The sequence below is a fragment of the Gymnoscopelus microlampas genome (genome assembly GCF_963454915.1).
Source record: "Gymnoscopelus microlampas genome assembly, chromosome: 18".
Taxonomy (NCBI): domain Eukaryota; kingdom Metazoa; phylum Chordata; class Actinopteri; order Myctophiformes; family Myctophidae; genus Gymnoscopelus; species Gymnoscopelus microlampas.
In genome coordinates, this window is record NC_139955.1 from 8,051,813 (window position 1) to 8,079,301 (window position 27,489).

General features: G+C 42.1%; 2 protein-coding genes across 2 annotated transcripts; one reads left to right on the plus strand and one right to left on the minus strand.

Moving 5' to 3' along the window:
* Positions 1-215: 215 nt before the first annotated feature.
* LOC311033609 (UBX domain-containing protein 6-like) lies at positions 216-1,490 on the minus strand (the record flags this gene model as incomplete). The annotated part of the gene is made up of 1 exon (XM_084041194.1): positions 216-1,490. The coding sequence occupies one exon, from the start codon at positions 1,488-1,490 to the stop codon at positions 216-218; it is 1,275 nt and encodes a 424-aa protein (XP_083897320.1).
* Positions 1,491-15,570: 14,080 nt separating this feature from the next.
* LOC311033562 (neutral alpha-glucosidase AB-like) lies at positions 15,571-18,357 on the plus strand (the record flags this gene model as incomplete). The annotated part of the gene is made up of 1 exon (XM_084041132.1): positions 15,571-18,357. One exon carries the CDS (start codon positions 15,571-15,573, stop codon positions 18,355-18,357), a length of 2,787 nt encoding a protein of 928 aa, XP_083897258.1.
* Between the last annotated feature and the right edge of the window lie 9,132 nt (positions 18,358-27,489).

Consider the following 27,489-nt stretch of genomic DNA (forward strand, 5'->3'; position numbering starts at 1 on the left):
GGGTACTATCCCTGAGTTCTGGGAACTCATGGATAGTTCAGAGTTCAGGGATCCTGAGCAGGGCCCTAATTAGGTTCTCAGAACCATATCTGAAACCGTAGAGTATGGAAAGAAATCCAGAACCAGTGAAATACGTTTCACGGCACAGCGTGGTTCACTTAGTTCCTGTAGTCGAAAAGAGCCATATGAGAGTTCAGGGATAAAGCCACTTCTGTTCAGTTAAGGGTCCGAATGCTTTCCAGCAGCTGGGGTTTGAGAAGAGCTGGGCTCTTCCTCTCGCCGCCAGCAGCTGTGATGTCCGACTGCATGTCTACATTCCAGGAAAACATCAGCAGAGCTGCAGGGACCAAGTTGCATGCAAAGAGGGCCACGTCTTCAGACTCCTGCAAGCTCTTGTGAGATCCAGGAGCAACCAGCTTGAAGGGCCGCCAGCCGTCCACCAGGGAGTCGCGCACGAAGCTGAACAGCACCGGCATCCGGTCCCAGGCATAAAACGTCCCTTGTAGCAGATTTCCGTCAGGTAGTCTGATTCGCAGGAGAGCGTAACTGTATTTCCTTCTCTCCCTTTGCTCCTGCTTCTCTCTCATCGCCTTGGTGAGCAGCAAGGCGTTCATCTCCACCAGCTCGCTCCTCTTCTGCTGCTCTCTCTTGAGCTCCTCCGCCGTCAGGTTGTAGAACTCCAGTGGTAGCTCGAAGCGGGTAGCGTTGGAGGAGGGTCTGAAGGCCTGAGGCCGTCTGTCCAGCTGGGCTCTGAGCGGTTCCCCTCTCTGGAGGCGATCCCTCCGCTCCGTCATCAGCTGCAGGGAGTCAGTGCTCTGCTCAGGTAAGACCAGGAATTCCTCAGCCTCCTCTTGTCCCTCTACGGGGATCCTAGTGCTCTGAAAGCCCAAGGCCTGCAGAAACTCTCTACTCCCCTCAACGCAGTGCACCTTCTCCTGGAACACCTTGTTGCTGACTTTAATTTTCCTGTACTTCTCTTCCGCAGGGTGCTCACACACGTTGTCAACGTACTTGCTAATGACGTCCACGGCGGCCCTCGTTTCTCCGTCCTTGTTGAAGGTGTGCATCATCATGATGGAAGCCTCCACCGCATCCTGCTCAAACTTCATGAGAATGGCCTCTTTGAGGCGCGCTTCTCTGTCACTTCCGGTTAAAGTAGCTCCAGTTAGAGGACAGGTAAAATACACACCTGACACAGAGAGACTTTCCAGCTCTGCTGCTGCTGTAGCTGCCTTGTCCGTTTTATCCCCTGCAGGAGCTTCTGCCCCCAGTTCCCCTTTCAACTGGTTCCTAACGGCATCCTGTGAGGTGTGGGCCTTTGGACGTTGCTGATGTTTGATCCTGGACAGAGCTGCCGCTCCTGCTGCCACGCCCGCCGCTGGGCCTCCTACCCGCTGTGCTCTGCCAGTGGCCGCATCGGTGAGTTTCTTCCCGGATCCGGCAAATTTGAATTTGATGTCTTTCTTAATGTTATCTAGAAATGCCTTCATTTTGCTTAAACTTGACAGAAAACTGACCCGTAATGCACAGAGGCCAGCTAGCATTGGCCCATAAACACTATAAGCCTGTAGGGCTGCAGGGAGCTCTCTCTCTGGGTCTTTTTCGCAGTCTCTTTCTTGTTCTCAGAGGAAGGCACAATCTGAAGGAATATCCACCCTACAACACCTTATATACTGTAGCCCTGGTTTTACGTCACAAACAAGCCGTTGCCCCTAACAATGTTGATCTGTGCAGGCGCCAGAACTATTGAATGGTGCCACAACCGTTGAATTTCAGTTCTAATGTTAACGGCAAGCTAACGCTAACCACATCAACCTATCTCTATTCTGAGGTGGATATTCAGCGAAAAATAGATCTGCGAGCTCACAACGCATCACAATGGGTAGGTGGGATGTAGTATAGACCTTTTGTGTGTGTGTGTGTGTGTGTGTGTGTGTGTGTGTGTGTGTGTGTGTGTGTGTGTGTGTGTGTGTGTGTGTGTGTGTGTGTGTTTGTGTGTGTGTGTGTGTGAGAGACATATTTTGTATTTTTATTTATTTAATATTTATATTTGGTTATAATTTAGCATAGTTAATGATTAGTTGGAATATGTTTGTATTATTTGTATCTAGTGTTATATTGTTTTTCCTTGTGGTGGAGAATTGTGTGCCGTGCGAATGGTGGAGAGGTAAGGTATGAGTGTGAAGTGGCTGATTGAAAGCAGGCAGTGTTGCAGATTGACAAGTCCAGCTGCCCCTGGGGAATCGTTTCCTACTCCTCATTCGTCGATTCCTTCCATGCCCTAGCCGTTGATTGGCTGTGGTTCTGGGTCCTCATCTATAAAGCCTTCATTCTGCCTTGACATTATTGCGGACTGGCAGCTTAACAGCAGCAGAGACTCAAGCCCTCTTGTCCTCCAGCCTTTTGTAACATTTTTGCTTTTTGTTAGTTTTCCGATTAGTTGTCTTTGAGTACTTCAATTGCGTTTGTTTTCCAATTCGTTGATATTTAGTTTGCTTAAAGTTGATCCTTATTATTTAGTTTAATGCTTGAACCAAAGTTGGTCATTTATTTACTAAAGTTATATTCAGATTCATTCTTTGTCTATACTCAAATATTCACTATGTAGGGGTGTTTGGTACTTTTGTTTGGTTTATCCAGTTACTTTTTTTCTCCTGTTTTTGTATTAACACATTGACTGCCAGAATTATTTTCACTGCCTATTGTTATTCATGCCAGAGATTTTTCAATGGAAAAAAAAAATAGATACAAAATTTTAAAGTTTTAAGTTAACAAGGAAGTGGATGAGAGTAAAGATCTTCGAAAATTCATATCTCCTTGGTCTTTGGGTCAAATTTAAAAAAAAAAAAGTAGAAAAAAAAAATATATATTTTTTTTTGAAAAAATATTTTTTTGCTAAAAACGAGTTAACTCGTTTTTAGCAGATCTTGGCACTCAAGTGATGAAAAGCTAAAAACGAGTTAATTCGTTTTAGGCATTAATAGGTTAGTAAATTGTATATGATATTGATATGGTCAATATTATTTGTTTGAAAAATCATATTTGAAGGACACTTACTCTTGCCTACGTGCCAGGCGTCAAATTCATGCATTATAACGCCTTTATACTTCTCACTCTTCATCAGTTTCCTGATTGACGGTGATCTGTCTGTGGCAATTAGTTCAATATCAACACCCAAGAATTGCAGTCTTTCTAGGCCCCGTTCGTATCCTATCATCTCCATCGCTACAGAGCTTGGAGATTCTGAAACCTGTAAAATAAAATAAAATAAAAATAAATAAAGGAAGAAACAGTGACACAACTGCCACCAAAATGTACATGAAGTACGTCCTTTCCCTATTTAAAAAAATATATAATTACCTGCAGCAACTCAAAGTGAACGACTTCTTTCGTTAGGTCATCCTGGAATGAGTATGTGGTGTTTTTGGCACTAAAACCTATGGAAAGCAAATAATTGTAATTAAAAAAGTAATATGATTTACAGGACACTGAAATTCACTCACACACACACACACACACACACACACACACACACACACACACACACACACACACACACACACACACACACACACACACACACATATATATATATATATGTATGTATGTAAATATGTGTATGCATATATATCTGTCCCTGGCATAACTCGGACAGCGTCTGTTCGGTGTCAAACTGGGCCTGTATGTCTCATACAACCCTGCTATTTGCAGAGCCGAACGCCAATTTCGGACGGCCCAATGGTTTCCAAGGACTGAAAAAAGTCAGTAATACCTGTTGTGTATGCATCGGCTTCCCTCAGTAGCCAACCCAAACTGTCGGCTTCATGGATTGGCAGAGTTGTCACGTCACAAGTGTGCCGCTAAGCCAGTAGTCCTTGTTTGGCTAACCCAGGGGTAAGCTACCTGCTGCTTTAGAGCCGCATGTGGCTCTAAGGCCCTCTCCCGTGGCTACCAGTTGCTTTGGCAAAAAGTATGTAAAGGAATAAGAGGTTTTCTTTTCTTTTTTTACATTTTAATAACAATTTATGTTGTAGGCATAAAGTTATTCTTACATTCTCCTATTGTAAAGAAGAAAGTGTCGCCTATACACCAAATAAGAGATAAGAAACAAATTATTGAAGGAAAATAAAGAACGTATTAATGCTTGACATATTTGTTTGCTTTCACCACTAACACTGGCTTACTGGTATACTGTGCTTTAAGAAATTAGCAAACAATAAAAAAGTAATATTATGTGTATATATATATATATATATATATATATATATATATATATATATATATATATATATATATTATATAATATAACTACTATAATTGACAAACGCTCCGAAGTTCGTCTGGGATTCGCAAGCACAGGATCAATCAGGATCACTGATCTGGCAGGTTGCCATAGCAACCTGCCAGATCAGATCTTCTCAGTGGTCCCACCACTGAGAAGAAAGGCTTTCTATTTGACAGCAGGTGGGTCGTGAGGTTGGGAGGTTGGGACTAGAGGTTAGGGCCGCGAAGCATCTTACCCCACCTCGATCAGTGATCAGACTCTAGGCATGATCGATTCTCTGATTTGCCTATCAGACCCTCAGCCTGATCTGGTAGGTTGCCATAGCAACCAGATACATGAAGTTTGACCTCTTTATCACAATTACGGCAAACTCAAAGAGTGACGGTGTACTAATGAACATATTTCAAGGACAGCAGCCTAGTGACAACACTTGACTGCCTCATGATGGCCATGGTTACCCACAGTACAGGCGGCCCAATGACGGTCCCACCACTGAGAAGAAAGGCTTTCTATTTGACAGCAGGTGGGTCGTGAGGTTGGGAGGTTGGGACTAGAGGTTAGGGCCGCGAAGCATCTTACCCCACCTCGATCAGTGATCAGACTCTAGGCATGATCGATTCTCTGATTTGCCTATCAGACCCTCAGCCTGATCTGGCAGGTTGCCATAGCAACCAGATACAGGAAGTTTGACCTCTTTATCACAATTACGGCAAACTCAAAGAGTGACGGTGTACTAATGAACATATTGATGACGGTCCCACCACTGAGAAGAAAGGCTTTCTATTTGACAGCAGGTGGGTCGTGAGGTTGGGAGGTTGGGACTCCAGTGTGTGTGCGCCTGCCTGTCATATATGGAGATCTCTATCTGTCAGTCCTTGTCCCTTTCATGGGCATATATGGAGATCTCTGAATCTATCAGTCATTGTCGCTTGTATGGCCAATTGGCCATGCTGACTGATTTGTTAAGGCCTGATGCCATGATGACACATTGGTTTGACAATACATTCCATATTTGGCCATAGCTGCATTGGGAACTCCTTATATGTAGCGGACCCAGCTGGACATAAAGGAGTTGAAGCTCGACTGATGAGTTAACCATTTTATTTGTATTCCCAACGTGAAAACTAGAACAGAAAACATACAATACATACATCAAAAGTCAATTCCTAAACATCATTGCATCAGTAAAGCATGACAAAACATAACTTCATATAAACTCCTAATCATTAAGAATACATTGTACCTTATCCTATACACAGCCTACATTATCCATACCATTAGACAGAGCATAAACAACCATAAGAAAACAATAAAACTCAATGAAGCATCCACAGTGACAACAGTACCAAGAAAACAGTTACACAAAAAAGAAAACCTAAAAAAGTTTTGCGCGCGTGCGAGAATCGGGCGGGGCCCATTGCAGTTGTAGTGCCCAGGGGCACTGAGAGGTGTTAATCCAGCCCTGCGTTAGAGGCATAAAAATGATTTCAAAAGTGATTTATTTTGCGCCTTCATTGGCATCAGTCATGTAAACAATACTTGCTAACAAAAAAAACTGCTTTTGAGTAGATTTATGGCTTTGTTTCACTCCAAAGTGCAAGCTTATTTCAGCTCATTTCAAACAAAACATTTCAACTCAAGTTATATACATCACATAATAAATAATAATAATAATAATAATTCAAAGTTCAAAGTGCAACCTCAATGAATTGGTCATCGAGAGCTTCATGAGAACACTAATTTTCCAGTCCAATATTCTATACTGCAGTGGTTTTCAAACCTTTTGTGCCCAAGCCACACCAATGGGCAAGTCAAAATCTCAAGCCACACCTGTATTCATAGCAACACATAGCAGATCTACAAGCTTTTGCTGAACTTGTAGATGATCTTTTTTTCCTTTATGCCATTTATGACAATTTGTGAAAATAAATAAATAAAAATAAGGGATGCCAGGGCCTGACCCCCCAAAATAATCATAGGCCTATTTGAACTGGGGACCCCCATTTTGTTTGACTCTGTTCCACAGATAAATATTGGGAAAATAGCTCTCTCTCTCTCTCTCTCTCTCTCTCTCTCTCTCTCTCTCTCTCTCTCTCTCTCTCTCTCTCACATAGTGAGATGTCTCTGTTCACAAACCTGATTTAGTAATCTATGCAGTGGTTATCTTCAGTTCTTTTCAGGCTGTGACCCCCCAAAATAATCACATTTGAACTGGGGACACCCATTTTGTTTGACTGGTTCCACAGATACATGTTGTGAAAATAGTAGGTACACAGTGCCAATGTTGCAGGCTATGGTTTAATTTGTCCCTACAAGTATAGGACTCCTGAACAAACAGGCACCATCTCAGTTCTGTGCAAAAAATGTAATGTGATGCCCTGCAGCCTTTTCTAGAGTTTACTCTCTAAGAGAGGAGATGTGTAGCACTGTCAATGTATTGTGTGATCTGTCTATGTATTGTGTATTTATGTTATGTGTTGTGTTTTTTAGCTGCGCTAGCCGCTCTATACCTGACATTGTCCGTGTGCGTCAACGTTCTGATTGGTCAGGTGCGTCAACAAAGTGATTGGTTAAGCTTCACGTGACACATGGCTATAAACACATATCGATGACAAAATGTATCAAAGGCGCTGCTACCTTCACACAGGGTGTGATTGTTTTGTATCCTGATGGCTGCTTGGTACAAAATGAATTTCCGCAAGAACAATAAAGTATATCTATCTACAAGCTCACAGCGAGGCGTTGAGGTCCCAAGCCACAGGTTGAGAGTGAGACCCTCTGATCTAGCGGTCACGTGAGACTGCAAATTCCAAAGAACGCCAGATTTTGAGAGAGAAATAAGCAACCAGGTCTATGAAAACAAGCCCAATAAACAAAGTGATAACTAGAAAATGTGCACAGGTCTCCGCCAGTACTGTTCCTGATTAATCCTGTCTTACCTATTTATATTACATATTGTCACGTGTCACTTGACCAATGTTAGCTTGATCCCGTTAGCTTGACCAATGTCACCTCACTTCCAAAAACAAAAACACACACACACACACACACACACACACACACACACACACACACACACACACACACACACACACACACACACACACACACACAGACACACACACACACACACACACACACACACGGCACGCGAGCCTACCTTCAGTAAGTCCTCTCCAATCCGCATGGCACACGGATCTATCCATATAATGAAGAAATAAAACTCCATCCACGGCCTCATGGCGACGGTGACGCACGCGGGTTGCAAGATCACGATCGTGGTGAGTTTTTGTCTCCGCCAGAGGTGGAGAGTATGTTTTCGTTCCCGTCACGCTGTGTGTCCCCCCCCTAGCCAAGCTAACATTGGTCAAGCTTCACGTGACACGTGACAATATGTTGTCACCAATGCTTTTGATTGGCTAGCGAGCATGACGAAATAAAATCCTATAAATAGGTGTGTCACTTCCAACATTGGTCAAGCTAACGGGATCAAGCTAACATTGGTCAAGTGACACGTGACAATATGTAATATAAATAGGTAAGACAGGATTAATCAGGAACAGTACTGGCGGAGACCTGTGCTCCGATGAGCACATTTTCTAGTTTAAATTTGTTTTCAAAACAACAATGATGGCGACACGATCGCAGCTGGTCAAAATTTACCCGGCAGAGAAGTGTGGCTCAATTCCCCCCAAATTGTCAATATTCAATGTTTACAGGTTTGAGAGTGAGAGAAAGGTGTCCTCAATTAGCATTTTCTATTAGGAGTAAAATAAAGTTTGGGTTTATGTGTTCTAATATTAGTCTATTATAACCAGATAACATCATTATCCATTGTCTTCATTATAGGAAACGTAATGAGCGAAATTTAACATATTTTATAATTTTAAACAAACTATATTGAAAGATGAAACCATAACCCAAAATTATATTTTAAAACGTGTTTAAATGGATATGAATGCATAACAAGTCAGCTATGAGGAAAAAAAGTTAAATCACAAGTCAATTTTGACCCGCTAACACCAAAAGTGTCAGCAGGTTTCTAACACAATGCAAGTGTAGTAATTAAGGGTCGATATAGAAGCACAATTACTGTTTATACAGTTCCCACACTTACACTATTGGATGAACAAATGAACACTGCAAGTACTTCTCTCTGTCGGGAGGCATGCGTTAATCCGACAGACCTTTTCTCCGACTATGTGGCATCCGCGTGCGGTTAGGGTTAGGGTGCGGGTTTGGTTCGGGTTTACTGTTTAATGTCGGAGCACTGCGCTCACACACTGAGGTCTCACTCTACATGTCATAGGATGTTTGGTTTCACACTCCTGACCTATTGACCCTCAAGAATGTGCGACAGAAATGGAAGTTTGCATAATTTTTTGCATCTAATTTCGTAAACGTAAGGTTTGACTTTAACCATGATTGAGGATTCCCTTTGAAGCCCATGGAATCCTGTAACTTTCTATTTGCAGACGGTTGTATCCAAGCAGCTTCAAATGAGACATGCAGACTCAGAATCCTGAATGGATCAGGATTATTGGATTATAATCAGTGGTGTAAAGTAACTAAGTACATTTACTCAAGTACTGTACTTAAGTACACTTTTGAGGAATTTTTACTTTACTGGAGTATTTCCCATTTTCTATATTACTTCTACTCCACTACATCTCAGAGGCAAATATTGTATTTTTACTCCACTACAATTATTTTAAAACTTTAGTTACTAGTTACTTTGCAGATATACATTCTGATATTATGAAACATACATTAACCGGTGCTGTTCTTCTTCATTCATTTTTGCCTAATAAAATATTCAATCAACCACTTTAGCCCTATTTTATACCTAGGCTATTTGAAAATAGCTGATCTACAAGCTCACAACCCGCCGCAATGTGACGCGTTGTGAGCTTGTAGATCTGCTATTTTCAAACATTTTAGTACTTTTACTTTTGGTACTTAACATTTTGATGCCAATACTTTTTTCTCAAGTAAATTTTGAATTCTGGACTTTCACTTGTAACAGAGTATTTCTATATTGCAGTATTGGTACTTTTACTTAAGTAATGTAATGTGTATTTCCGAAGAACACGTGTGTTGCAACTAAGCTCATGTTACTGTCAACATGCTACGTATAGCATAGATGCCCTCCGTGGCTGGAAGGCCACAGCCAGATTGGGGTCCCCATGAGACGAATTCTGACCCCCTAAATCTGCGTCTCCGCTGCTTCCCCTCTCTACTGTCGGTCGTAGCTGCGGTGCCGTGTCATTGTTCCGACGACTCATTGTTCCGACGGTTACTAACCCTATACCTAACCCTAACCCTAACCGCACGCGGAAGCCACATAGTCGGAGTAATGGGATGTCGGACTTATGGGCAGTCGCATCTGCACCTCTGCTCAACGCTACGACGACTGCACTCTTGCCTGACCATATAGGCACATCACCGGTGACCTGCTCTGACCTGGGCATTTCTGCAAACAGCCTAGCCTGCCTGCAAGCTCCTGACTGGCTCCTAAATCCAACGGAAATCCAACACGTCGTCACAAACAGACAACGTTCATCACTGGATATTGGTAGCCTGGGACCAGACGAATCTGCGAGTGCTACGCCAGGCTAGGATATCGGACACATCACATTACAACTGTGATGTGCGGTAACGCAGGAACAATGCAACTAAAACCTTGATTACATTTAATGTTGAGATTACCCTGAACTGGTACGCTTGCCCCTGAAAAGTGAAGCGGATAAAACGACTGTGACCCGGCGAGATGCGGACATGAAAGTATGCGTCAATTAGGTCAAGAGTGGTGAACCGCTCCCCGTGCCCAATGGACTGAAGTATTGTGTTTTGTCTGCAGTGTCTTGAAAGGCAGAACCTTCATGTATTTGATTAGCCGCCTGCGATCTAGGACGGGACGATACCCGCCGTCTTTTTTCGGGGAGAGAGCAGGACGTTTAGAAGGCACAGATGTATGCTCATGAGACCTCCCATGACTCCGGTCACCTGATGGCGTTTTCGGGAATGCCTGCCAGTATGCCCATGCACTGGACCCTGAGCAAGGAGGAGCCTGGACATCCCTGGAACGTGCTGACTGCCCCCCATGCCCAGCACGCCGAACCCTTGTGGGTTCTATTTATTATTCTTATGGCTCTCTTCTGTAATATAAAAATAGGGTTGGTATTGGTTTTATATGCATTTCCCCATACCTCCACACAATAGGTAATGTATAGAACTATGAGTGAACAATACAGTAAATACAGTGATTTCTGACAGAGGATATATTTAGTTTTATATAATATTGCAATACAGTAGTTTTACATTTTTATTTTTACATTATTTATATGTGATTTCCAGCATAGTTTATCATCTATTATTACTCGTATTATTAAAACGTATTTCCATACCACTGATTTTAATTGTAGCTTGATTTCTTATTGTCCTAGTGCCAAATATTATAAACTTTGTTTTAGTTATATTCAGTGATAGCTTGTTAATGTCAAACCATTTTTTTCAATTCCCCTTCCACTGCATTCAGAAGCTGCTCCAAATTCTTCCCAGAACAATAAAGGTTTGTGTCATTGGCAAACAAGACATAATTTAATGTTGGTGACACTTTGCAAATCTCATTTCGAGGGGGCGGCCATAGCCATAGCTGAGTGGTTAGTGAGCCCGCCTGGGGAGCCAGAGGTCCTGGTTGCCCCAGGTTCGATTCCAGGCCAGGCCAGCATATGTGTCGATGAAATGAAATTTGTCCCTGAGCAAGACTCTTAACCCCTAATTGCTCACAGGTTCTCATTGGAAACAAGACCGCAAGGACTTTCATGAACAACCTGTTAAAAGGAATTATCCTTATCCTTATTTATATATATAATATAATAATAATTTCGGACCTAGAACCGAACCTTGCGGGACACCGAAGGTGACTTTTTCTAATTCAGATTTTACATTATTTATTCAGGTTCGGGCCGAGCCTCGGACCGACCCAGTAGGGCCCAGTTAGGGCCGAGCCTTGATTTTCAGGCCCGTTGAGAACTCTACAGCGTAGTACCAGGGGCAGCAATACGCAAGAAATAAAAACACCTACTCACTCCACACGAACGTACGAGAGGGAAGAACAGAATAACCAAAAAAAGCCCACCTGCTGCGAACAGCGGTCTGAGCGAAACAAAACTCATGTGATACTGCTGAAAGTATGAATGAAACAACATGTAACCTAGGTGGAAAACCCAGCTTACATAAGTTACAATAGTTAACCAGGTTAACTAAGACATGATTGTATTTTTATTTGAAATTCATTATAAGTTGCTTTATTTAAAAACATGCACAAAACGATCTACCTCTAAAAATATTCTACCTCAGTTTGGTTGATTTGTGTTTCACGAGGTACACATGAAAGCATCATTGGTACAGAGCAGCAGTTGTGGTTTACAAGCACACTTGAAAGCCTCACAAGTCACGCAGTGAAAAGTGACGTCACCACGTCAGCACGTTCTTTCACACCGCGACTTCAACCTGAAAACACCCAGCAGTTAGCTGAGAGATAAAATAATTAAATAAAAACGATATAATATAACTAAGAACAGATACACCAGCTGTGGCTACAGTGTGGTGCTGTGTCTTAGCTTCACAGAGGGGAATCCTACAGCCGTTTGGTGCAAGAACAACACGTTAGCCCACTCGGTGAGATAAACAAACAAATCTACACATGTTAACTGTAATGCTAACTAGCTAACTCAATGCTACATGATGCTAATGCTAGCACCCTGTTTATACAGGCAAAACCCCTTGTGAGATTGAGTCCTGTCCTGACGTCGTCAATACAGGAACATTGGATGAGATTTGGTGAGATATTTGGCTGTTGAAGTGTTGCTACTGTAATGTACTAGTGTTGTGGAAAATATAATGTGATTGTAATTATTACAAAACCGGATTTAATCCAACTTTATTTTATGAAGATGCACTTTCAAATGGAGTGGTAACTCTTATATGGAAACTCCATATATGGCATAAATGCACTGAAAGGGCATTTTATATTGTTTTATCATAAAAGGGAAAAAGATAAGATTTATTTTACTGACACTGTGAAACAGTCAGTGTTGATTGGTGCCTTTGGGTGCTGTTAAAGTGCTTCTGTACTTTGTGTATTTTATTTTGCACAAATGTTGAGTTCATATTTGATAAAAGAGGTATTTGATATTTTTTGTAATTGATGCACTGGTTAAACTGACGCAGTTTAATTCATTTATTTTGTATTTAAACCAGTTATTGGTTAAAAATATGCCAAGCATATGTGATTAATTCTATAATTCATTTAATTTGGATTTGGAGTTAAAAATACAGTTCATAGAGTATTTGAATTCATAAATACTCAGCTAATGTTGATATTAAAATGTTGTACAACCAGAAAAGAACAGAATAGAGATACAGAAGGTATTAATTCATAGATAACTTTAGATTATAGACTAAAAGACCTGTTTCAAATACAGGTCAGGTTTTTAGAACGAGTTTGAAGATCCATGGAGACCAGATGGCGAGCTACCCAGTTGATGATCCCAGGATTCCAGATCTGCCTCAACTACGTTGAGAGAGAGAACAGACGGACTGTCTGTCATGGTAGGATTGTGTCAGTCATCCGACTGATACAGATTGAACACACGCGATAAGAGTGCACTCCAACGAACCTTGACTTTCGCTATTCCTGTCACACGGAGTGAAGGAATAGGATCAGACCTCCGTCTGATTCCAACTAACTGACAATTGATTGACTACAAACACCATTGACTGACTATTGACTTGAACAGAGTTACAGAGCTCTAAAAGTGACAACTTCACTTAATGACAATTTATTTTCTCTTTACTATTTTATTTGGGGGTTATTGTTCATGCCGGCTTATGTACCTTTGTCAAAATGTAATTTCATGTGTGTGCACTATTTCTAATTGCTAAAAATACTAAAAGGGTGCCAAGTGGTTACCCAACCAAAGCTATTGTGTCAATCTGATGTGTTGTGTGGTCATTGTACATCGAAAACACCTCTTCAACGGACCTAGAACGAAGCGTCCACCCTAATACACGGTAACGGGGTACAGGTGGGGGTTACAAACACTTGACTGCAAGAGACAGCAACGTGAAATAATTATTACAAGGCACACGAACGCACAAGGGAAATAATTAAGAAGACTAACAGAATGCGAACACACAGGGAGCCAATAAATGAAAAGTTATGGAGACTCAAATAGAAACCCCAGCAGCTGCGAACAGCGCAACGGGTAAACACTAAATATATAATCAAACTAGAAAAAGTGCTCCTCGGAGCACAGGTCTTCGCCAGGTCAGGTATGTTAGTGTGGGCCAGCAATGTTCGGAATGCACCAATCAGGCTGGAATGTGACAAATCGGATTGGATGGATACGTCTTGATGACTTGACAAAGGGATAATATGTACCGATTTGCGTGATGTTTGGACAACATTTGTAGGAGTAATATTAACTTTTTTTTTTGCAAAAATAGAAACACAACACTGCAACCCACAGGGACGCAAGGCACCTGCACCGAAGTGTAGGGTTGAGCAGGCAGCGAGTGTGAAAACTATCAGCAAAAAAGAGCAAAGCAGTTTAATTCAATATTAGGTATACATCAAACAGATACTCATCCTCCAACAGTGCAGGTCCCTTCAATGAGGCCAGGCCACTCTCACTGGGCATGGTTAAAAGTGAGACCGCCTCCCCGGGTCATGTTGGCATGACTATGTCGGTTTTTGGTCTTGATAATAGGTAGAAGATGAGGGCATCATTCATTGTTATGCCCGTAGTGACGGTCAGAGTGAGGTCGAAATAGATACACGATTAGTGCTTACGCATAAGTAATATATCTCTGCTGTCCGGCAGGAACCTGCTAACTCCAAAATGTTCGTTTTTCAGGAAATGAAAAAAAGTGGAGTTAGGAGGTTCTGTTCATCATTCATAAGAACAGCTGAATGGACCTCCAAGCTCACAATGAGGTTGGAGGTCAAAAGGGGGTGGAGCCTGGAGTCAGCTAAAGCAGCTAACTCCGGTGGACTTCGCTGGTTTAGCAGAACATTTGAGGATCCAATGGAGTTAGCTGGTTTTGTCAGAAGCGCTTTTTCATGCATTTCATTCGTCCAATATTTGTTGGACCACACAGACGTAAAGGTTGTTCAATGGACCTAATTTATGGGGAAAAAATGCAAAAGCGTCAAAATGGAGTTAGCTGGTTTCTGCCGGATAGCAACGAAGTATAGTGAAATAAACAATTGCAATGATTCCTCCATATATATATAACATGCTTTAGGCTTTTTTGAATGCCTTTTGCCCTTAATTTCAGTGATGCATACTGGTAGTGAGTTCCAGAAAGTCATTGCCCTGACTGTATTCTTCATTGCATCAGTTCTTGGCCTAGGCACTGTAAATCGACCCATCACTACATGTCTGGTATTAATTCTTTGTCTATTGCTGGTATAATGAATATTTTTATATTTGCATTTTCTTTTTTTCTTTAAACAAATATTCCTAAAACATACAGCCAGACTGGCAGCTAATCTCTGCTCCACCACCATCCATGACAGATTATTATGAATTAAAAGTTTATTAGATCTAATATTGCACTTAAGACCAGCATGTCTACAATGTATGTAGGAGGCGGGCCTTGTAAGGCTTTCGAAGTCATCAGGAAGACCTTTCCGTCAAATCCTGGCAGCCAGTGGAGAGGCCAGCATAGGCATAATGTGATTGTGTTACCTGGAGTTTGTTAAACATCTAGCAGCCTAGAGTACAAGGAGTACACTGTATATAACAGTCAAAGAGAGAAATATTAAATATTTCAGAAAATATATAACACTGGTTCTCAACGTTGGGTCCCGGGACGACAGAGGGGTCTAAATATGGAGATGACTGATGTCATAGATGTCTGACATCATAGACTGGTGTTCAAGTATTCCGAAAAAGGGTGCTGCCTGCCGCAAAAGAAGGCCAAAGCACTGGTAAGTAGTCAAATTTGAGAAAATAGTAGCTCCTGCTAAAATACATCCTAGATGACTGATGTCATAGATGTCTGACATCATAGACTGGTGTTCAAGTATTCCGAAAAAGGGTGCTGCCTGCCGCAAAAGAAGGCCAAAGCACTGGTAAGTAGTCAAATTTGAGAAAATAGTAGCTCCTGCTAAAATACATCCTATCGAACGTGACCCCAGTTGAATTAGTAGCTTGACTAAGCCTGATACAGCCATCATTGAACAGGTTAGCACACCAACTTCCCCCTTGAGGATGGCACTTGTCCTGGTTCTTTTGCTAGCTGCGTGCCTAAACGGGGTGTGGGCCGTGGACCGGGGGAATTTCAAGACCTGTGACCAGAGTGCTTTCTGCCGGCGCCAGCGATCCTTGACGCCCGGCCAGAATCCATACCGAGCCCTGCTGGACACCATGGAGCTGACCAGCGTTGGACTTACCATGCAGCTCATCCACGATGAGCTGCATGTTAAGTCCAGCGCTGCTCAGCTCCAGCAACAGTCGCACCGACTGTTGCTGGAGGTCTTCCGCCTCCAGGGCAACATGATGAGGGTGAAGATCAACGAGCTGTATCCACTGAAGCCTCGCTATGAGGTCCCGGATGTTCTCGTCCGTGAGCCGCTAACCCAGCCCCTGTCTCTCATATCTAGGGATGACAACGGAGTTCTTCTATCCCTCGGGGACTCACAGAGGGTCCTTGTCAGTGCCCGGCCCTTCCAATTGGACATTCTGGAGGGCCACAAGGTGCTGATGTCGCTAAACTCCCGTGGCCTGCTGGCATTGGAGCACCTGAGGGCGCGGACAAAGGAAGAGGACCGGGCCGATTCAGCAAGCCGTGGCGAGGATGCAGTAAGGAACACAGAAGAGAAGTCGGAAGCCGGGATGTGGGAGGAAACATTTAAATCGCACTCGGACAGCAAACCCAATGGACCCTCATCTGTCAGTTTAGACTTTTCCTTACCAGGTGTTGAACACGTCTACGGCATTCCGGAGCATGCAGACAATCTCAAACTCAGAACCACAGACGGCGGAGACCCATACCGACTGTATAACCTAGATGTGTTCGAGTATGAGCTGTACAACCCCATGGCTCTATATGGTGCGGTCCCAGTCATGCTGTCCCACAGCACCCAGCGCACCATGGGTATCTTCTGGCTCAATGCGGCAGAGACATGGGTGGACATCAACTCTAACACAGCAGGGAATACAGTTGTTGGGAAGATGCTAGACTACCTGCAGGGCTCCAGCAAGACAAAACAGACGGACGTGCGCTGGATCTCTGAGAGCGGCATCATCGACGTCTTCATCATGCTGGGACCGGCACCACGTGATGTCTTTTCCCAGTATGCCTCCCTCACTGGAACCCAGGCATTCCCTCCCCTGGCTGCACTGGCCTACCACCAGTGCCGCTGGAACTACAACGATCAGGAAGATGTGCGGTCAGTGGACGCTGGCTTTGATGAGCATGACATCCCCTACGACTTCATTTGGCTGGACATCGAGCACACGGACGGGAAGCGTTACTTCACCTGGGACCCCAACACGTTTCCCACACCCAAGGAGATGCTGCAGGGCATCATGGACAAGAGACGCAAGATGGTCACCATTGTGGATCCTCATATTAAAGTAGACAGCAACTACAGGATCCACAATGAGACCCGCTCCCGAGGCTTTTACATCAAGAATAAAAATGGTGAAGACTATGAGGGCCACTGCTGGCCAGGTAATTCAGGCTACCCAGACTTCACCAACCCAGAGGTGAGGGCGTGGTGGGCCAGCCTGTTTGCTTATGATCAATACAAGGGATCCATGGAGAACCTGTACATATGGAATGACATGAATGAGCCGTCAGTGTTCAGTGGGCCAGAGGTCACCATGCACAAGGACGCTGTGCATGGCTCCTGGGAGCACCGGGACGTGCACAACCTCTATGGTTTCTATGTGCAAATGGCCACAGCAGAGGGTCTGATTCAGAGGTCAGGGGGTGTAGAGCGGCCATTTGTATTGACCAGGGCCTTCTATGCTGGGTCACAGCGCTATGGTGCTGTGTGGACAGGTGACAACACTGCTGACTGGGAACACCTGAAAATCTCCATCCCCATGTGTCTGAGTCTGAACCTGGTGGGAATCTCTCACTGTGGCGCTGATGTGGGCGGCTTCTCCAAGAGTCCCAGCAGTGAGCTTCTGGTGCGCTGGTACCAGACAGGTGCCTACCAACCGTTGTTCAGGGCTCATGCCCACCACGATACCCCCCGCCGTGAGCCCTGGCTCTTTGGTCCAGAGAACACTGCACTGATCCGCGAGGCAGTTCGACAGCGCTACGCCTTGCTGCCTCACTGGTATCAGCTGTTCTACCATGCACACCGCACTGGACAACCAGTCATGAGACCACTGTGGGTGGAGTATCCTCAGGACACTGCTACATTTACTATGGATGACCAGTTCTTGGTTGGGAGAGACCTACTGGTTCACCCAGTGACTGAAGAGGGGGCCAGGGGCGTCTCTGTCTACCTGCCAGGTGAAGGAGAGATCTGGTTTGATGTCCACACTTTCCAAAAGCACGATGGCGCCCAGAACCTTTATATCCCAGTCACTATGAGTTCTATCCCGGTATTCCAGCGCGGTGGTTCCATTATTCCCAGGAAGACTAGGGCTCGTAGGTCATCCTCTTGTATGGAAGATGATCCTTACACCTTACACGTGTCCCTCAGTGCCCAGAGAACTGCACAGGGTGAACTCTATATAGATGATGGCCATACATTTAACTTTGACAAGAAACAGGAGTTCATCCACAGGAGCTTGTCTTTCACCAACAATACCCTCTCTTCCAGTAATCTGGTTCCAGATGCTCAGTATTCTACACAGTCCTGGATTGAACGCATCCTCATACTGGGAGCCAGCAAACCCAGCAAGGTTACCCTAAGAACTGCTGATGGTCGGGAGGAGAGACAACTGGAGTTCGAGTATGACCCCTCCATGTCGGTGTTGATGATTCACAAGCCTGGCATGAATGCCGGGGCAGACTGGACTGTGGCGCTTCATTAACCATGGTGACAAAATGAGAGGAAAGAGAAGGAAAGAGTGACTGCCTTGCTCTCAAGGGTTGGATGGTGGAAATATGTACTTGTACATCATGTGTCATGTCCAGGGAGTGTACTTGTAGACCAAGCTGTTCACACTAAAGAAACAGGAGATAGCTATCTAACCTAACCTAACTAACCTATGCATGACTCAGGAACCGTTGGTTCCCACGGCTACGTATTTTGCAAGAGACTAGCCCATCTACGATAGTGTGTGTGTGTGTGTGTCGGGAGGTAATCTCACAAGCTACTGGAACGATCAGCACCAAACTGCATATGCACGCTGCCGGTAGGTCACAAATGTACTTGCACCATTTTGGCCAGACCCAAGGGGTCGGGCTTACATGAGGCTTTGTATCTGTTTTCTCCATACATGGGCATGGTCACTTTGTCCCCCGGCCCCAGCCAAAAAAGTCTGTCCCCCTTTCGTCATAGAAGGGACATAGAAGGGACACACGTCATGCGAAGCCCGGCCATTCAGATTTCAACCACTTGGGGTCTGGCAGTACCAGGTCTCCTGGTTCCATTTTTTTTTTCCACATGTGTCATACATTTTGAATTATTTCACTGCAATTTCATTGTAGATGTCAGTGGTGCTCTGATCAGGCTGAAACCTTGCCCAAATTTAGAGTCATACGTTAGAGATATAGACACCTGACAGCATAAATGACATCATAGTCATAGATGACCGATAGGCTAGCCACGTGTAGTCCGAGATTCACATTGGAGCCATGCTGTGTCTATGTGGATCCTGAGATCTGCTCATTTGAAGTACTTATACATGCAGCCAATGTGCAGAACAAGGCCGGCACCTCATCATCTTCATCCTCAGAGGGATGTGTTATTCTGCCTACAAGGTCACCCAGAATGTCAAACCCTGTGCAATCATCATAGGTTCGTCCCACATACCACCAGCAGTCTCCTGGAGGACATTCAGGGTCTGAGCAAAGGCCCCACTGAGGCCTTTATGTGGAAGACAGGAGCAATGCCTGAGGAGTCATGCTTTCCCAATAAATATACCTTCCCAACCCCCCTATGCCCCCATCTCACAACCATCAACTCAGTGCACTTTAACCTTCCTCTCAGGAAGACTGCAGGGAACTCAATAGAGCCCGATGGAAATATAGTTCTGGCCGATATATCAGTCATTATTTGACTTCTATTATCGGTAGCAGCAGTTATGCAGCAGATTTGGTCATTATAGATAACATTTTTCATAGGTCCTCAAAAATGTGACACATTGTGAGCTTGTAGATCTGTTATCTTTGACATTTTTGTAACACATTGCCTGCCAAGGATGTAAACATAAGTCTTTTCAATATTTTTTGGGGGGAAAATTCCACAAGAGGGCTCTCTAACACAGGAATGATCCCTCGACGCTCAGAGAAGGAATGGATGGATGTGTGGTCATCCCAAAAAACGGCACCTCCGTCCACTCCTATATTAGGATTTGTAGAAAAACACACTTAGCTCGGCCTCAGCCTTATTCTCCGGTGGACAGAGGCTATGGTCGAGGTTTACACCCCTGCCTGACCACTTCGGTCTGCCGCCTCGGGGCGACTGGTTTCCCAGTCGCTCAGTGGTCCTTCTGGGCGATCTACACGGTCACGACTTTTGTCTGTTCTGGCCCCACAGAGGTGGAATGAACTCCCCACTGATGTCAGGACAGCAGAGTTACTGCCCGTCTTTCACCGCAGGCTGAAAACCCACCTCTTCAGGAAACACACTGAACATGTTGAGCGGCCTCTATAAAATTAAAAGAGGTCCCACACTGGATGCCACAATGCAGAACATATGTATCTCTGGCTGTGCTCATATGAACCTAGCTGTTCTCTAATAACGAATCACAATAATAATATCCGATTAGCTAGGCTAGCAGTTTGCACGGGAGGTTTGCAAAAGTAGTAGCTAAATATGGAATAAAAGAATATATAGATATTATTGTCAGAGACTCCCTGGACTCCCCTATGCTTTTTCAGATCGACCTGTTATAGCTCCACCAGGAGGCCTATTTTTTTTTGCATATCAATTTGTTGATATTACTTCTACATATTTGGTCCAAACGTTACTTAAATCAGTACACATTATCTCTATAGCCATGTGATCAAGACGGATCTGTCTCGTTTGTGTGGCTCGTTTTGAACAAAATGCTTGAAATCAAAGTTCACACAAATCTGTTTTAGCGCCACCAGGAGGCCGATTTTTGCAACCTGACCTGGCGGAGACCTTTGCTCTGAGGAGCACTTTCTCTAGTTGCCACTGTAGTGATGCTTGTGGAAATTGGCTCTGCCTCGTTCCTGACTGCATCACTGTCGTGCCAATAATCATGGTAAAGCACACCCTCTCGTGTAAAATTGCATCATTTAACTTCATCTGGTCCTGGGTAGTAGAGATGCGCGGATAGGGTTTATCGTCACCCAAATCCGCATATACATGTTCATTATCCACCCGCCATCCAACCGCGTTAATTTTACCATCCTATTTCTAGATCCGCACCAACTGCATCAAATTATTATTATTTTCCTGACGTTAGTTTTCTTATAAACAATGTTACTCACCACTGTCCCAGTGAGCCATAGTCGTTTTTTAGAAGTCCATTTTTTGTCTAGATTCTGTCTATAATCTAGACCGAATCTAGCCGATTAAATTTAAACAATTAATCCATAAATATTGATTAAAAAACAACTGTAAGTTGCAAAACTGATGACAAAAATAATTTGAATAGCCATTGATCAATATACAGTATAGTTTAGATTTAGCCTTGATCTAGACGTTTATATCAAAACTATATATCAACGTTCAAATGTAGACAATTTTTAAACCATTAAATTACTTTTATTTCTTATTCATGTTGATTGAAAACCTTTATCTTAGGAGGCTAACATTATGTTTATAAATGATTATATCTCACTAATATCACACTATTCAATCAATATACAGTATAGTTTAGATTTAGCCTTGATCTAGACGTTTAAATCAAAACTGGGTAGCACTTTACAATAATGACCAGTTATAAAGCATTTATAAACATTTATAAGCAGTTTGTAGACTATTAACAAATCATTAACAACCTGTTTGTTGACATTCGTAAATGATTACTAAAACCTTTATAACTACAGTTACAAATCATGTATAAAGTATTAGTAAGTAGTGAACTATTCATGAATAAGCCATGTATTTACATCTGTAAATGATTATTAAACCATTTGTAACGACCCATTCTACAGCATTTATAAACGTTTATAAGCAGTTTGTAGACTATTAACAAATCATTAACAACCTGTTTATTGACATTCGTAAATGATTACTAAAACCTTTATAACTACGGTTACAAATCAACTATAAAGGTATTAGTAAGTAGTAAAACTATTCATGAATAAGCCATGTATAATACATCTGTAAATGATTATTAAATCATTTGTAACTGATGTTACATAATATATACAAGCTATTGGTAGCTTGTTCATGTTTAACATATGCTTTGTTAAACATTCCTAAAGTATCTATAAATCCTTAGTAGGCTACATGTTATTATGTGCCCTATAGTAAAGTGAAGACAGTTCATCATTTACAACTGTCTGTTAATGTGTTTGTTCATGTTTAACATATGCTTTGTAAAACATTCCTAAAATATCTACAAATCCTTTGTACGTGTTATTATGTGCCCTACAGTAAAGTGAAGACAGTTCATCATTTATGACTGTCTGTTAATGTGGACTTTCTCCTTACCTGTTGCAAACCACCTGGCTTTCATGAATGCAGACACCAAACAATTACTAGAATTATCTTTCATGTTAAGCAAATGATGCGTAAGACATTCTCGTAAAGAGTATGTAAACCATTTGCAGACGTTATCATGAGCCTGAGCCTAGTTGCTTCTTTTGGGCTTGTTTTCATAGACCTGTCCGCTTGTTTCTTTTGCAAAATCTGGCAACACACTGATTACCTGCATTACACCTGCAGTAGCCTACTTGGGAGGAAGTGAACAGTGATGCAGTTGTAGACTGGACAGAAATATGTCTAATTCATATTTTATGTGTTTTAACTGTCTTGTTGCAGGTGATCGAGTTAACATAAAACTCGGCTTGTGTGTGTGTGTGTGTCTGTCTGTGTGCAGTGCACTGCCTGGGTGCGGCCGACAGAGTGCGCCAGAGTGCAGCTACAGTCAAAACACACCCACACACCCACACACACACACACACACAAAGTCCGTAAATACATATTTTTTACGATAAATAAATATTTCAAGCTGCGTTCGCTTCCAGCGTTCGCGCGTCTTACTTGTCTTACATACATGAAGTAGCATTATGACCAGGGGGTATTTTGATGGTGGCTGTTTGTATCCACAATGTTTGTTTTGATGTGTAGGCTAGTAATGTCCTCCATGCTTAGCAGTTTAGCTTAGCAGCTAAAGCTAACTTGCACTGGCAGGTGGTGACTGCAGAGGCTCCAAGCTGCTACTCTGTGATTCTGTTGTGATGACTTTCTTTGTTTAAATGTCAGTGTGTGTGCTGTGGCCAAGAGTTGCTACATTTTATATCTTAATAAATTGTTTTATACTTTTATACTCTATGACGTTACTTCTGCCACTTTTTGATGTCACATGTTTTACTAATCCTTGTTAAACATGAAATAATAATGCATAGTCTTCACTTTACAACAAGGCCCATGATAACGTTTGCAAATGGTCAACATACTCTTTACGAATGTCTTACGAATCATATATTAAACATGAAAGATAATTCTAGTAATTGTTTGGTGTCTGCATTCATGAAAGCCAGGTAGTTTGCAACAGGTAAGGAGAAAGTCACATTAACAGACAGTTGTAAATGATGAACTGTCTTCACTTTACTATAGGGCACATAATAACATGTACTAAGGATTTATAGATACTTTAGGAATGTTTTACAAAGCATATGTTAAACATGAACAAACACATTAACAGAGAGTTGTAAATGATGAACTGTCTTCACTTTACTATTGGGCACATAATAACATGTACTAAGGATTTATAGATATTTTAGGAATGTTTTACAAAGCATATGTTAAACATGAACAAACACATTAACAGACAGTTGTAAATGATGAACTGTCTTCACTTTACTATAGGGCACATAATAACATGTACTAAGGATTTATAGATATTTTAGGAATGTTTTACAAAGCATATGTTAAACATGAACAAACACATTAACAGACATTGTAAATGATGCACTGTCTTCACTTTACTGTAGGGCACATAATAACATGTACAAAGTATTTATAGATATTTTAGGAATGTTTTACAAAGCATATGTTAAACATGAACAAACACATTAACAGACAGTTGTAAATGATGAACTGTCTTCACTTTACTATAGGGCACATAATAACATGTACTAAGGATTTATAGATATTTTAGGAATATTTAACAAAGCATATGTTAAACATGAACAAGCTACCAATAGCTTGTATATATTATGTAACATCAGTTACAAATGATTTAATAATCATTTACAGATGTATATAAATGGCTTATTCATGAATAGTTCACTACTTACTAATACTTTATAAATGATTTGTAACTGTACTTATAAAGGTTTTAGTAATCATTTACGAATGTCAACAAACAGGTTGTTAATGATTTGTTAATAGTCTACAAACTGCTTATAAACGTTTATAAATGCTTTATAACGGGTCATTATTGTAAAGTGCTACCCAAAACTGTATATCAACGTTTAGATTTAGACCATTTTTAAACCATTAAATTACTTTTATTTTTTAGTCATGTTGTTTGAAAACCTTTATTTTAGGATGCTAATATTATGTTTAGAAGTGATCTAAAATCGCTACATATTGGCAGTTTGCATTAATATATGCAAATACATTTTTGAAATATTTATAAATACTGAGGAACGAGTGAAAGCCATAGTTATAATGGTGAAAGCATTTACCAATAAACCAGAGTTTTCGGAGGTCTGTTTGCTGATTTCTCCCAGGGGGGACATGGCAACAGTGGTTCGTTGCATAACAACAACACAGTGAAGTCCTGCATGGCCACGAAGACAACAGCACAGCTAGAGACATTTTAATGCGAGTTCTCATGATTTCATCACCATGAAGTTTAATTATTTAAATGGCAATAAGACTGTAGAGGTGAGTGTTCTTTGCTTATTGATTTTAAAATGTTTCTTAGGCCACTTGCAAGCTTATAACTGCTAAAGGTAGCTGCTAGCTGCAGTTAATTAAAGGGGCTACACCTTGAATTTCATTTTTTTTTTTAGGTTTTTAGTATTTTTTGGGCTCCCCAGTGTCTCTTGTACCCCAAAAAATATTTTTTTTTAACATTCAGTCATTCATGCTCATTTCATGGATTTCCTGAATGGGCGTGTCTGAACAGGCCATTTCAGAATGGCTGTGCAAGTGATGTCACTTGCACTGATTTTGCATTGACGATGGCCAGACAGAATTGCTCAGTAGCTCCCCCCTGCCCAATAGGACGTTTTGGTATTGCAGCTGAAAAAGCTTGGAATGACAGACAGTCAGATTGTGAGAAAAAATATCTGGATGTTTTTTAGGCTTACAACCTGTTTAAAACGTATTAGGGGGCAATATTTATATATAATATATATTTTTTTAATTCATGGTGTAGCCCCTTTAAAGCTAGCTGCTAACTTTAGCAGTCCGTGAAGAACGCCGATTTACAAGCTCAACGCTTTGCATCTGCATCACGGTGTGAGCTTTTAGACCTGCTACTTTGGTAAATGACTAATATATTTACTAAATTACTAATATATTTACTAAATATGAAATTAGCTCTATATATACCATCCCAGACGTTATATTTCGGCTATTTGGACCGGTCTTACCCTTTCTCTCCCAGACAAGAGCCATTCACACCTCAGAGACCCCCCCGCATTGACCCGCCGATCGTCATTGTTCTGTTTAATGGGTGATTTGCATTCTACTTTCAGCCTGGCCAAGGGTCAGTTCTGGCTTAACCATGCATTCGCTTTTTACGAAACTCGGCCATATGGTAGATGGTCATGAAAAACTATCAAGAAATAATTATCACTCTTTCGTCAAAGGGTGGCGCTATAGCACTCAATTGAAAGTGACAACTTTGAACAGGTACAACTCATGCCCTGTTTGACCTACAGCCATGAAACTTCGATACACACATGCGTCTCCTCATGCCTAACAACCTTCACACTCTGACTTTTGACCTCTGACCTTTAGATCTCCCACCATTTTGAATCATATGAAAAGCAGTTAAAAACAAACTCCTCCAGGGATTTTTGAGCAATCTGCACGAAACGTTTTACACATGAACTTTGGACTTATGTCCTATACCAACAGATTTATGGGAGTGGATTTTTTTCTAAGTGAAAACGTTAAGCTTTTATGAGCCAATGAATATTGCAGTTTTATGACAACAAGTAAGACGCGCGAACGCTGGAAGCGAACGCAGCTCGAAAATATTGTGTATTTACGGACTGTGTGTGTGTGTGTGTGTGTGTGTGTGTGTGTGTGTGTGTTTTGACTGTAGCTGCACTCTGGCGCACTCTGTCGGTTGCACACAGGCAGTGCAGGCAGTGCACACATACTGCACACACACAGACAGACAGACAGACAGACAGAGCCACAAGCCGAGCAGAGTTTCATAGTAGGCTCCACTTGGGCGGAGGCGCGCCTCCTTCCGCGTTCGCAATTATTCATCTATCCCTAACACATACATGCAGACTCATATTTGTTTGAAACTTTGCAGTAATGTAGAGGGTCATTCCAAATATCATTTAAACCAATCTTACTCCAATTGGTCAAAGGGGGGCGCTATAGCAATTCTTTGAAAATGCAAACTTTGAACAGGCAAAAGTCATGCCTCGTTTGGCCGACAGCTGTGAAACTTGCTTACACATGTGCCTTGACTCATGAGGAACACATCTATCACTTTGACTAGTAAGCTCCACCCTTAGATTTTCCGCCATATTGAGCAGTTTGAAAAACATTTAAACCCAGGATTTCTGAGCAATTTGCGTTAAACTGTGTCATATGTGTGAACTCCTTTTTCACCAGTTCAGGTCTGTTGGTCCAATGGCTGATTGGTAAACCATATGCCTTGCAACCACAGGGTCGCCGGGTCGAGTCCCACCTCATGCAGACTTCATCTCAATTGCATTGCACACAACATGACTGTATCAATGAATAAATGTGCAATTGTTAAATATAACATGAAACGCTTATTTGAGGGTAGTTATTTTCAATGTATGACGTACTTCATTCCCCCTTTTTTTTTTTTGTTGGATTCTCCTTTCTCACTGACTAAGGCTGTGGATTGAATAGCTCAATCAGTAAAATGTTAGCCTCTTGTTCCAAAGGTCCCCGGTTCAAACAGTTTACATTTAAATTGCATTGTACAAAACATGACCCTGTCAATTCAGACACGTGCAATTTTTAAAAAATAACATGAAATGCTTTTTTGAGAGTAGTTGTTTTTTATGTATGACATACTTTCTTGTGAAAATAGCCGATCTACAATCTAACAACTTTTCATATAGCAACGCGTTGTGAGCTTGTAGATCGACTATTTTCACTAGTTTCCATTCCGAGGAGACAAAAAAATATTTATTGGTAAATGTTTTGTGAACCAGTGATCTAGAGTAGTTAGCGAAACAGAGGCTTGGTTCATAAGGGACGGAAAAACGTATAGATATCAACAGACACCATCAGGGAGTCCATATCTCTAGCTCAATGAGAAGAGAGGCAGCCTGTGAGTCCTTATGTTGCTGGTTCGATCCCTGTCCCCAACAATGTGTTGAGGTGATCATCATTTGGAATTCTTAGTTTTACAAATAGTGTTTCTTGAGGTTAGGTTGTTGTTTTACTGAGGTTAAGGTTAGTGAGGGTGGTTGTAGAAAAGAGTCATCTAGTCAGCAACCTTCCCCCTATTCCCATGGATTAGATCCACCCCTCTCACCTGCTCTCACTCATCACCAATCACACCTGTCTTCACTCACAACTCATTAGTGGCCTGGTGGCTTTTTTTTAGGAATAATGTGTAGTTTTTCAAATATTTAACTTTAAGCGCCCAATGCCACGTTATTGCCATGGCCATTTA